This window comes from Gambusia affinis, linkage group LG06 (genome assembly GCF_019740435.1).
Source record: "Gambusia affinis linkage group LG06, SWU_Gaff_1.0, whole genome shotgun sequence".
Taxonomy (NCBI): Eukaryota; Metazoa; Chordata; class Actinopteri; order Cyprinodontiformes; family Poeciliidae; genus Gambusia; species Gambusia affinis.
In genome coordinates, this window is record NC_057873.1 from 13598766 (window position 1) to 13612678 (window position 13913).

The following is a 13913-nucleotide window of genomic DNA, read 5'->3' on the forward strand; positions in this document are numbered from 1 at the left end:
CTGCCTATATTTAAAAAAAACACCAAAAAACAAACAAAAAAAAAACAAAAAAAACAGAAATGGAAAAGTATATCTATCACCAAAATGAACAAAAATAACTATACTTTTAAGGTTCAGATAAGTGTAGTGTGTTATGGATGGGGATTACTTTTAAAAGAACTGCACATATTGATTTTTTTTATATATATATTTTTACAACTTATTTAGATGCATCTGTAAATGTTTTGGAGCTGCAGGGCTGTAGAAATACAGAATAATCTATAATCTCCTGTCGACTATTCAAAGCTCTGTGAAAGATTCCACCTGTGCTTTGCGCGTAAAATCCAGAGACTGCTCCACGCAGAGTGAAACTAGGATTTGGAGAGAATCACCGTACGATTGAGGGAGGGACTTGAAACGTGCATTATATTCCTTCCTCTGCGGGACTCGCTGCGAGCAGGTACAGCATCTCTGCAGTCCGCCGCTCAGCTGTCATTCTTAGCTGCCCAGCACTTCTGGCTTCGCAGGAAACTTTGCGCACTACAATCGGTAAGTGAGAAGTTTTGTACTCTTAAACTAAACGTGACTGACTGAATGAGGCTTTTGTCTGGGCGCGACGAAAAGTGCTGCCTGTAAAGTTTCTGTTTCTCCCGGCAGGAATTCTGATGTATTGATGTGAAGCGCTCTTCTTTTTTTTTTTTTTTTTTTTTTTTGCAACTAAGGCTCTTTACTTTCTGCTTGTTTCAAAGGTCCGCAGATGTGTTTGTCTTTTACTTATATATATATATATATATATATATATATGTTCCATAACATAGCTTTTTTATATATATATATATATATATATATATGTATATATATATATATATATATATATATATATATATATATATATTTAAAGGTGGGTGTGTGCGTGCATGTGTGTATGAAGAAATAGATACTAACTGAATTTTCTGTTCAACTTTTGTTTTCTAACATAACAACAAATCTACTGTAAACAACAAGCCTTCTAACACATTTATTTTATTTTTTTTATTTTTTTGAAGACTGCCTAAGAAAAATAACTTATAAAAAAAAAGCAAGGTGAATGGCAGAACTAATTTGAGTTTTATTCAGTCTGTGTATGGGCATCCCTCCTCCCACCCTCTCCTCTGAAACAAGCGCATCTGACTCTTTTTGAGCTGCTGAACATCTGCACACATTGAACACTGAGCAGTCTGTCAGCAGCTGCCTCACAGTCTAGAAATGCCAAATTGCTTAGCATATGAATGTGAGGATGATGGGGACCTGTGTTGCAGAATACTACTGCCCATATACATCGCTTCCCCTCTAGTGTACTAATCCTGCAGCTTCGCGTCTAGTTAAGTGAGAAGTAGAATGTGTGGGAGCGGGTTGAGGAGGAGCAGGAGGAGAGGAAAACGGGAAGAGAGGAGGAGGGGGAAGAGGAGGAGGAAGAAGATTTGAGTTTGATGAAAGGAGGTGATAGCATAATAGTGACAGAGGGAGAAGTGATGGGATTGTCAGATTTGTAGAGGATAGAATCATTTACATAATTTACTTAAATAAAGATCCAGTTATATACATATTTACGTGTATGTACATGTATTTAAAAAAAAAAAAAAAAAAAAAACAACTTTTTTGAAGCTTCTAGCTGGCTTTGTTTAGCTGAGGTTGGAGCTGCTTGAGACCTAGTTCAGATTTTTGCTATTCATCCTCCCTTCAAACCCCACTCACAGACACAGCAAATTCTACATAATTGTACACACCAAGTGTAAACAATGTGTGACAGATAGCTCATCCCACCATGCCTGGGCTGTTTGAATGTTGATCCATTCAGCAGGCCCTGCTTCTCCTGTCCGCAGCGTCCATGATGAGTTACTACATGGATCCAGTTTCTTCCTACCCAGCTCTTCACCCCTGTGACCGTCTGGGCGCAACGGTAGGACCTCCGTCGTAAATTATCTCTGTGTTAGGGCTACCTACCACGCAGCTGGCTTGCAGTAAGAGGGGTTGAAGTCTGTGTGTGTGTGCATGTGCGTGCGTATGTCAGGAGCTCACGTTGCAAGAATGTGTGCAGAAGTCGCTGTCTGTGTGTGCTTAGCAACTCTGGATTCCATCAGTACATAAGGTGCACACACTTTCTGAAGAGCTTAAGATTGCTTAACATCAACATTGCAATAATACCGTTTCTGTTTGTGCAGATTGTTCCTCAGGATTTCACTTACAATTAGGAAACAGTTGTTGAACAAGACAGCTTTTTCCCCCAGGTTGCACAACCACCCTGCAACATGCGCTCCTATTTAGCAAGTAATATTGTAAATTATGAGACCTGCAGGCCTCTGACATTGCCACTAAACAATCAGACAATCCCTGTTGGCAGACACCTTTCCCCTGCAAAGCCAGCAATCTGTTTGGAAGAGCACTGAGGCTTCTTCCAACCTCCGAAATGAGAGCACCAAACACAGAGTCAGAGACAGTGGTAGGTGGGAACATTTGAATTCCTGTCAGGTGAGCATTTGAAGGGTGAAGGCCAAGGAGCGGCAAAATAAATGCCTCCATTTGTATGCAGAGCACCAGCACATTAGGATAATAGACTGAGGTTACATGCAAATGGCAACCCCTCCCTGGTCTGATAGACAATACGGAAGGATGCAGCTACAGAGTTCCTAATTGGCTCAGGTGGTGAGACTTGCCTTTGAAATTGAGAAGACTGTATACTACAGTTGCTTGGTCGAAAGGTGAAGCCATGTCACTTTGGCAGCTTTCTTCTCTTGAATTTACATAAATTTTAGCAAAAAAAAAGCACTGGGCCAAATGTGTGTTGTATTTCATGTTTGCAATGAAGTGACTGTTGGATCCCGAAGACCTAGAGACAAACATAAGTTGTGAAAACTCATAGCTTCTTTTACTTGTAAAATGCTTAGGCATTTCTTAGCAAAAATTTATTGTAATAATTTATTGTGTAAATTTTAATTGAGAGAACACATGATCCTTGTGAGGTGTGACACGTCAGACACCAATGGTTCATCCAATATATCAATGACCCTAAGCATTGTACCAAATTTGTTGAAAATTGGTTAAAACACAACAAAATCAATATTGAAGTAGCTGTCATGCATTCTTCTGAGATATGCATGTGCATTAGCACATCTGAAAAGGTGTGTGTGAGTAAGATGGCCTACAAACCTGACTCCAGTTAAAACAGTTCTGTCAAGAAGAACGGGTCGAAATTTTATTAAAGTATTTTGAGAAGTGTATTGTAAGGAAATGTATGTAAACTTCTGCATTTCAAGACATTTATAAAACATTCCATAATTTAACAGATAAAGATTTAAGTTGCAATAGGATAAATAAAGATTGTTTTAGCAATTCAATTGACCTGAAACAGGAGAAGCTATGTCAGATTAATGGATTAGTTTGGCACCTTTGTTTAAGAAATTGCAGTCCTAATTGCTGCTCTAAGATAAATACAGGGTTCTTTATGGCACAATATACTCAGTTTCCACCATTCTTCTAAGGGAAAAGAGCTTTCAGTAATGTTATTTGGTAACAAAAACAATTTTTAGGATTATTACAAACTATTCTATTTTATATGGCCATTCATGGTATGCTTCAATCCCAATAAAAAGGGCCCAAATGCAATATTTTAAATGGTACATGGCCTCCACTTGTATAGCACTTTATCAAGTCCAGTGTACCCCAAAGCGTTTCACACTGCATTCAGTCATTCACTCGTTCAGGCACACATTGACACTCTGATGGTGGTAAGTCACCGGATTGTTACAACAGCTGCCCTGGGGCAGTCTCACAGAGGTGAAGCTGCCCTGCACAGCATTTATAAGTTGTCTTTCAATGTTTCATTTTTACTACCAAGGACCCAAAATGCTACCACATATAAATGCTTTAAAATATGTGAGATGTTTTAAAGTATTGTAAGTGTCTGAGTATTGTCTTTATTACCCAACCCAGGAAATTTTAAGAATGGCTTCCATAAATATTTGAAATAAGATCCCCAAATACGGATCCAACTAAGTTAAAGCTTAAGCGCACATCCACTCATCTAAAACTCATAATATTATCTCAGACTTGCATAAGGCAAATTTGCATAGTGGCACCAACTGGCTCATGAAGAATACTTTTTAGCTTGGAATTGTTAAATTGTGTACTCTTCTCGCCTTGAATTTGCAGGGGCAGTAATAATAGCATTAGAGTACACAATGCTCAGTAAATGTGAGTAAATACAGGAAGGTGTGGAACAAATTACTGAGACCATAATCATACAATACAAATATCAATGTGAGCTTGTTAAATAAGAAAATTAAACCAAAATGTTGACACCAAATTGGTACCTTCAAGGCCCAGACGTTCTAAGCATTTTCACTAAAGTTCAAGCCAGTCTGGCCTGCTGGAGATGCTCTGTTATCAGTTGCATGAATAGGTAATGCTGAAAAGTTACTCTCTCGAAGCAGTGTATCTCCATAGAAACACAAGTCTGATTCAAAATAGTTTGACAGGGGTAGAACAGTGGGTTGTGAGTCACAAGACCTTACGGAAAGACACTGCCTTGAAGTAGACCTGGGACAAGCACAATACAGTTAATCATTATGAACAAATGTGGTAAGTATGTAAGAATTGCTTTATTAGTGAAAAATCTAGCCAAAGATTTGGCTAGATTTAAAAGAAGAAAAGCTTGTGGTACTTTATGGAAATAAAGCAGATAGGAGTAGCAAAGCATTCACAAAGGTGGACTATTCTGTATGTAAATTAAGGTAAAAAAATGTTTTCAATCTGACATAAACTGCTGCTTGGAAGCTGATCTACACTCACACTGATCAAGAGATATTTCAGGTTTGATTTTATCATGTCTATCTTTGCGTAATCTAGAAATCTCCCATGTAGCTCCTTCTGTGCCTATCTGACATACCCTACTTGCTGACAATCTCGAAAGAGATAGAAGATTACAGCGCTCCATGCAAATCTCTCAAAGCTGCCCTCCCCAATCCTCTGACCACATTAGCCATCCGTGAACATGGATGATAAATGCTGCTTGGCCTAAACAGAGGCTGCTTATCAGATCATTCTGTCTGCCAGGCTGTCAGACACATAAATGACAAACAACATTTGGAAGGCTTGCATTGTGGTTAGTTTTCTTGCATTGCAAATATGAAATAAATAAATATCCCAGTAGTGAGATACTTTATGGAGAAGTTTAAAAATGAAACACGTTTGGTATTATGCCCATATACTAAAAATGGAAACACAGACTACATTGGTCTTCTACTTATTATCATTCCAAAATGTAAAAATAATAATAATAAAAAAATAGCTAAAATAGCCTAATGGCTATTTTCCTCCCTGCACTCTCTGTATCCAAACAGAATCCAGTATCTCCTTAGGCTCCTGTGTCAAGTGCTTACTTTAGACTCCCCCTTCATCTAGTTCAGCTTCTTGGATGAATGTTTCCATGATAAGCTGCTGTATAAACAAAATAAAACAGAAGATAAACCCGATGAGTCAAATTTAGATGCAAGGCTTATCTGTACATGAAAACAAAGAAAGAATGCATCTTTCAAAATCTAAGGTTACTTTATAAGTAAAAGCCACCAGACAGATTTCTTCATGTTAAGGTTGACAACATTCAAGATGACACATGGATTGTAACAAAACAACGTCAAATATGTTACCATAAGATACATACAAAATCAAATTAATAACCATTGTACATTTTGACAGCTGTCAAAACAACAATATATGTGTGTACACTAGAAAGAGAGCAGAATTTGTTCTTCAACAACTATCCTGTGCAGATCAGTTATGCAGCACTAAACATATATGAATGCAAGTTAACTATGGAATGTGTGTCCTCTGTTTGTGTCCAGAGACAAAGTGGAGGAGTGGCAATGGGCCCTCAAAACCAGCTCCCAGGTGTGGTTCACCCCCAGCAGCAGTTTTACCCCTCACAGCCAATTCATCCACATGAAATAGCCCTTCAGGAGGTCCCAGAAGGGCATAACATGTGTCCCACAGGTAAGAAATAAGGAGACAGCTCCTTATTTAGGTGCAGCTCCTATAGGTTACTGTGCAAGCTGCACCTACAGTTTGCATAGCACCTATAGTTTGTATAGTTAAAGTAACCTTACTTTAACTACAACATGTTCATCTTGTAGATTAACTATTACATCATGAAAATGAGATGAAATACAATGTCTTGATAATGAGTATACAAAAAACTAATCTAAGCAACTAGTCTTGTAAAAAATTTTACACTTTGCACATTCTGTCATGTTAGAATGATCAAATGAAATGTATTTTATTGGGATTTAATGTGGTAAACCAATACAAGACAGCAAATAATTGTTAAATGAAAATGACAATGTTTTTAAGACTTCTTTCTGTGAGGCACATCCATAGTCAATCCCCTTACCTAATACTCTCAAATAAAATCCTGTGTAGCCCATTACCTCCAAAGGTAGTCAAAGATTTAGATAGACTTCATCTGTGTAGAATTTATTCTCAGTATAAATCCAGGTGTTCTGTGAAAGTGTCTTTGGTTTCCTAGAGTAGAAAAGTGAACAAATAAAATCACAAAGACCTTAACAGTTTCCTGTAAACTCAGAACTCATCTTAAGCCTAAATTTCATCCTGAATCTAACGTGAAGATTCAGTCCAGCTGAGTTCTGAGGTAAACAGATTTCCTTCTCCACAATACTAGCTATACAAGCAAACCTTCACTTGAACACACATGTGAAGTCTTAACTTGGCCTGCTCTTTCTGATCTGCCGCACAAGGGATGATGGTTATGGCGACCCTGAGGGCAATGCCTTTACCAGACGCCCTCCCTCGCCCTTCAATTCCTCTGTTTATCCTGTCTCCCTCCTGTTGTATTTCTGGGGACAGAGACATTCCCTGAATATTTACTGTCCCCTCTCCTCACATTCTAGATTTTATTTAATTGTTTTTTGAATCAGTTTTATTTTAAGCTAGGACATTCTTTCCAGTGCATTTCCCTGTGTTTGACTCCAGCCTCTTGTAGTCCTCAAAAGTGATTGATGCTGGTGGACTGGGATGCACGCCATGGAAGGAGGGTGGGGGTGCCTGGGGGACACAAGCTTTCTTCCGTCACCTCCCTGTGCTGGATGCAAGGGGGCAAGACAGGGGGCCAAAGGGCGGCCATCTTTTTCCCAAGCCTCGAGTTTGGTCCCAGGAGAGGTGGTAGTGAAGGGAGGTTGAGTTCGAGGAAGGAGTTGGGGGGCTAAGTAACCAAATGTGTGTGTATGCATATTTGTGACTGCATGAGAGGGAGTGAGGATTTGATGGGATTTGCTGATGTTTGTTGCCAGAGACACACTCCTTTGGAGCGTTTGCTTCATTCCTACCAGCACTAAACTGTTGACGTAAACATTGCTGCTAAGTGGAAAAAAATGGCAGAACGTTGACCTTTTATTTGCTGTCGTCCGCCACTCAAATCAACGCAGACCACATTTTTAACATTTTTAGACACCTGGAGGTACTCAAGTCATTTACATCTATGCAGGGGTGTCACACAGAGTTACTGAGGTTTCTGTGCTACAGGCGCAGGGTGTTATGAGTCGCTTTTAACCTCAAAAGCATCTAAAAACCTCTGACACAGTCTCCACATGCTGAGCCGTTGCTTTGACTCATTTCTCTCAAACTCATTAAAAAGCTTTCTTTTTTCCTAATACGGTACAATGCCAGATAACAGTATTCATACTGGGGGGTTTTTTGTTTGTTTTTTTTCATGCAACTACAAACCCCAATGTGTTTTATCTCAACGCAAAGAACAGTTTTCAAAAGTAAAAAATAAATAAATAGACTGAATGTTTGAATTTTAATTGTATGTCAGTCTGGGGTTCGATTAGATAATTCTGAAACATGTCTAAACCATCCGGGCAAAGGAATTAAGTTTTAGGGTTCTTGTCCTGCTGAAAGGGGAATCTCTGCCTCAATCTCAAGTCTGTTGCAGTGCCTAATTTTTACTGAATGTTTATCCCATATGTGTGTTGCTCCATCTTAAAACCAACTCTGACCAGCTTCCTTTCACCTGCTGAAGAAAAGTTTGTCTACAGTCTGATGCTTCAACCTCTATGTTTCACCATGAGGTGGAGTGTATAGGATGACATTCAGCATTAGCACACGTTGGCCAAAGAGTTGAACTTTAGTTTTATACGAGCAGAGCATCTTCTCCCACGTCTTGTTTGTTCCCTATGATCTTTGGCAGGCTTCAAGTAGGATGTCTTATGGCATTCTTTCAGCAATGTCTTTTTTTTTTTTTGTATGACTTTTTAACTAATAGTTGTCTTGTCGACACACGCTCCAAGCCACACTTGATATCTTAACTTCTCCTTTCCCAACCTGTCACATTACAAACTGTACAAATTGAACCAACACACTGGTACAATATGTTCAGAGCTTGAGATATTATTTTATAATGTAACCCTGTTTTTAACCATATCTCTGGCCTTTTGTGTTCCCTTGGTCTTCATAATGCCGTTTGTTCACATATGTTCTTTAACATATATTTTAGGTAACAGAACACTTTGCATTCTTAATGAGGTTTAAATTACACACAAGTAGACTAGGTTGTCTATCTAGGTTGACTTGGCAAGACCAATTGATGGTACTGGATATTTTTTAGGGAGTACCTGAGTAATATGCATGCCTCAAAATTGAGACTTATTGCAATAGTTGTGATTCCACATAACATGTCGGCTTTTTACTTTAAAGGTTTAAAATTTTGGATCTAATATTACTTTTCCTGTTGCAAATAGATTAAGTGTTTGTAAAATGAAATGTGACAGTGTGAGAAAGAAGCAGTTCAGAACAGATGGGAAAAGGGGGGAAGGATTTAGAAGTTGAAAAAAGAAGAAAAAAGAAACTTTGTATGTTTGGCCCTGAGCCCAATGTCACACACATTCTTTCCTGACGACAGCCATGCCATAGTGTTGTTTATACAGCTCCACTCTTCAACCATCCAACACTTACACCAAGGGAATCTGCTGTAACTTCCCACTTTGGAAATTATTTATATGTGTCTGCAAGGGAAGACAAGAATGAAAGAAAAAGAGATGAAGTGTGTTTGTCTGTGCAGTCTCACTGAAATCCAGGCGCAGATATAGCTACATATATGTGTCCATCCTGCTAACATCATCCAGTGATGCACACTCTACGTATTCATTCATTAAATTCACACCCTGCACTCTGGCAAGTATTGTATTACAGCATCCTTCCATTCAGTAAAGCAGAAACACACACACATGCACGCACACACAGATAGTACACCCATCCACTCCCAGGCACTTGTGAGTTCAGTGTACATTTAAACATGCACTCACATTTAGTGCATGGAGCCACAGCTGTGATCTGCCTCTCAGGGACCATTGGCCTGTGTTTTATTTGATATGATTTGACAGCTGGACAGTCGGAATAGGAGGGGACTTGTGGGGGATTGAGCAAAAGGGAGAGGGAGAAATACAGTTTTAGGAGCGAGGATGGATAAGGAAATGGGATAAGACACAGGACTGCAACAGTGACAGTTGGAGGAGAATTGAAGAAGAGGAGGATCTGAGACGTGGAACTCTGGCAGTGGTGATGGTGGGGAGAGGAGTGGAGGGAAAGAGGGAGGAAAGGGGGGCCCCGTCTCTGATGAGGGGCACGTCCACACGGGCGCAGGCCCATTTTTTATTTCTAAAAGTAAACAGGCAGCCTGCTGGGGTCCGGGGGGTTATGGGAAAGGAGGAAACAGTGATGCTAATCAGACCAGTGCACACTTCCCCCTCTAACAATGTAACAAAACAAGAGTGGAAACGCGGAAAACCAACAGACAACTGTGGAGGAATGGGTTGGATAGCTCCTTGGTCCTATATTTGAACCGCACAGTATGATGTAAACACTCAGGCTAGTCAATTAACAGAGGAAAGAGACAATCTGTTTCTACCAGCTGGAATATTTGTATATTTTAGCTTTAGGCTTTGCTGAGTGAGAAGTGGAATTTAGTAAAACAGCATTTCACTGGATCCTTATCCTCCTTCTGGAAACAAGCTCAGAGAAGTAACACATCAAAGATAGTATTTGCTCATATTCCTTTTACAATCCACTTCCTGTGATTTTGTTAATAATAAGTCATGAGCTAATCATATTTTTCTGTTTGCTTTTGCTAATGATTAGCTACTGTGTTAGTCATGAACACTGCCTGAGAAACTGACCTACCTCTTTTAGTCTGATTTTATTTTTTTTCTTTGAAACTTGTGAAATGAAAAATAAGAATTCAGCAATACAACCAGTTCCTCATTCAGATGAACAATATTTTGTAAAAAAGTACAAATATGAGATTTGTTTTTGTTTTGACAAAAACATTTTAATGAGTTTATTTAATACACATCTTTTTCTCTGCCACTTACTGTGATCCCAATAATGTATAAACAATGATATGAAACAACTCAACTTAAATTGTGAGCGCTTCACCTGCTGGGGTCTGAACTACAAGCCTCACAGCTTTCTCCTGATCCGTATCTGAAGTAGAAATCTGATACGGTTTAGATTGGACTTTAAAAAATCCAACCCAATTCAGACCAAACACAGACATTGTGTCCAAGCTCGATCCGACCCAAATGATTAATTTTAATTGGAGGCCCGAGACTGAATTAAATCAGACACGTTATTTTCATTACGATTTTACTGCCTTCATTAAAAGATGCTAAAAGTTGCTAGCAATTACTATCTAATGCCTGGTTTGCAAAAAGTCACAGTAAAACACAAACAGTTTGTTATGGCTGACAACAAGGATGGGATCAACCTATATTGGCTTTAATGATGAGCAAAATACAACTAGTTTTAAGGTGATGTAATTGACTGCAGTTGGGAGAGAAAGTCTCAATATAGGGAAGCAACACAGAAGAAGGCATTCAATAACAATATGAGTCTCCAAATAGTTAAAACTGTCATATTCGTCAACAGTTGCTTTATTGAAATTGTTTTCTTTACCAGAAGAAGCAAAATGCAAGTGGGTGAGGCTTTGCTAGACTGACTTCAGTTTTACAAAATATAAAGTGGTGTGTTAAATATATACTCATACTCTTACTGTAAAATCATCCAAACAGGCCATATTCTGTCTTCCCTTTTCCAGAGTACCGCAAGTTTTATTTCCAGGAAGTATTGTGTGGTAAGTTCCCTCTGCTAATGCAATGACTCATTGCAGATCTTAGCTAGAGAACACACAGTTCCAAAAGCTGCGCAATCATTGATGGGACATGATGCAACAGATGCCAGCTCATCAGGAAAGGTGGTACTTTAATAAGCCCTTAGAGAGATTCCCCTTTTGTTTGAATGAATCGTAAGGCATCATGATATTCTCTGCTGTGTAATGAGAGTCACCTAAAAAATTTTTCCGTGAATACGTGTGAATTTGTGTGAATACAAATTTGTCCCATAAAAGACTCCAGATCAGTCCGTGGTAGCTTGAGGTCATCTATTAAATGGAATAAGACAGTTTATCAAAAACAAGATCAGCTGCCTCTATTCAGCTACTGTATGCCTGATTTATAGTACCATTTCTTTGAGTGTTTCTGTTGACTGTATTGCACAATAAATTAAAAACAAATACTTCCCAAATAACCCTCTAGCTCTGAGGTAGAAGAGGCTCTTCTCAAAGTGTGCTTCTAAAAGTGAGGAGGGAGGGGAAGACAGAGAGAGAGAAGTCTGAGAGGCAAAGAGCCTCAGAGGGGGGTGGGGATAATTGAATTATCAGCACAATGGAGTGATGGGGGGCACGTGGTGCCACTAATGGAGGAAGAGATGTCCTTTTTAGCGAAGCTAATTGTTCAGAAAAGAGCTGAGCCTTTGTTCAGGGAGGCCCCCGCTACTTTCCCAGTGCACTTACATGCACATTATTCCGTGGCAGACTTGCTCACCATCGCTTGCTATCGGAAGATAGTTTGGAATGTGAGGTCTAGGGAAGAGATGTACACGAGCACAGCCACACGCTCACGTGTGTAGGGTTCTTTTCTTAACTGAGTGTCTGATCTCAGCAGGAGTGCATCCAGCCTGTGGCACCTTCACACAGCGGCCCACTACAGATAGAGCTGTGACTGAGCTGCCAGACAGCGGCCACAAGGACCCCACTGTTTTACTGTTTGACTGTCTGCCCTCTTTCTCTTTGTCCCTATGAGTGTGTGTCTCTGTGTGTGTGTGTCCATCACCCGTCTGTGTGCATGCTTGAGTGGCTATAAATGAGTGGCTGATTGATGACATGCTAAATGGTGTCTATTCACATGCCATACCGAACACATCACGTCATACTCTATCTTTTGTCTGAGACATGTTTCAGTTTAATCCTACATATGGATCACCATTTAGCAGTCTTACTGACATGAAGGGGGGGAAGAAAAGAACTCAAAAGACTTTGAGCAGAACTAACCCTTGCAACCTGCTGGGAGGGTGCCAACATCAAACACAAATATCACTTGACAGCTGTAAGGATTGCTCTAAATCGAATAACCTTTCCGTTAACTCTGTGAAAAGCAGCAGGTGCAACGGTTACATCTAAGGATTACAGACAGGCAGGCAACGCAGATGTGCCAATGAGAGACAGCCAGCAGCGGCAGAAAGCAGCAAGGAGAGAGAGAGAGAACTGCTTTAGCCGGTGGCTGCTGCGCTGCAACACAAATGAGTGAAGCCTGCTAACTGTCAAAACCATGGAAACAGCATTTGCCAGGTGAAGATAGGAAATGCTGAAACCAAACTTCTTTGATCGAAGACAGGTCTAGTACACACACTGGATGTCTGTTTTCTGAGTGGAAGACAATTAACAATCACATTGACTAGACAGGAAAAGACACAGTTTGTTTTAACAATAGTTGCTTAGAACAAAAACTTCCTACAGTAATATAAAATTGGCTGTTGTGTGTTTAACCAGTGTTGATTGTGCTCCTTATTTCCCCTCCTCGTAATAAGGAGGGGGGAAATATTCATTGGGAATAACAAAATATGAGGGGTTTATAGTGTCATTGATCTAAGATTATTGCATGAAACAGGTTCTGTTAAAAGGATATAATCACTTACTATCTCACTTGCCCTAGATAACCATCTTGGTGTCTTCGTTCAGTTTAAATCCATATTGATTTCCTCGCAGGATGACACTTAGGGCTAGTTAAGCAAGACCTATCAGATCTCAAAATCATCTTTGCAGTTTATAATACAATACTGTTGTATTAAACTTCAAATTGTCACTTACCCAAAAAAGCAAACAAGAACTACCGATGGGGAAAATCTGAGGGTTGAACAGTACTGAATTTAGTATCCAATATGGTTGCTAAACAATTAAAAAACAGCAAATGTGGCAAACATCACATAATCATCACTGACAATTTGTATGTCTTCAAACTGGTTGCACATAGTGTTGGTTATGAAAATGCTATGTCTGTTTGTTCAGCAGTGACTTGCGGTGAGGTTCTTAGCTGGTGAGGCGCTGACTTAATCATAATCAGATATGTAGACCACCTGCATGTTATTGTTTACATGAGGAAATTTTGTGCATGCGGACAAGGCTGGAAGACAAAAAGACTATTCTTTAACATGTAATGGAAATGGACAGCCGCGCTGCCGCCATAGAACATTCCATTAACTCAATCAAAATATATATATACATATATATATATATATATAGATATAGATATTGCTGCACTTGACTTTACTGTATGGCTACCTCCTTGTTACTGTATCTTACTCTGCAGTTATGGAGTCACAATGTCTGGGATCATGAGCGCCCCCTGCCATGAGGCCAGAGAACTGCCTGCCTCACCTCAAATCTGTTCTCTGCCGTTTGTGATTGCTCCTCAGCACACAAAACACGTTACACACACAGTTGGTGACAAAACACTGTACATTATATACATAAGCTAAATTCTAGAATATCAGTT

At 39.5% G+C, this 13913-nt stretch overlaps 1 protein-coding gene across 4 annotated transcripts in view; it reads left to right on the top strand.

The window, feature by feature from the left end:
- Positions 1 to 435: 435 nt before the first annotated feature.
- Positions 436 to 13913, top strand: part of ets1 (v-ets avian erythroblastosis virus E26 oncogene homolog 1) — a 41474-nt gene continuing 27996 nt past the window's right edge. The window contains exons 1-3 of one of the 4 annotated variants that reach the window (XM_044119046.1): positions 436 to 528; positions 1817 to 1918; positions 5859 to 6006. In XM_044119046.1, the coding sequence (XP_043974981.1) occupies positions 1847 to 1918; positions 5859 to 6006 (220 nt within the window). In that variant the 5' untranslated portion in view covers positions 436 to 528; positions 1817 to 1846. The remainder of the gene's footprint in view (positions 529 to 1816; positions 1919 to 5858; positions 6007 to 13913) is intronic. The other 3 variants (XM_044119045.1, XM_044119042.1, XM_044119044.1) reach the window with 3 other exon arrangements.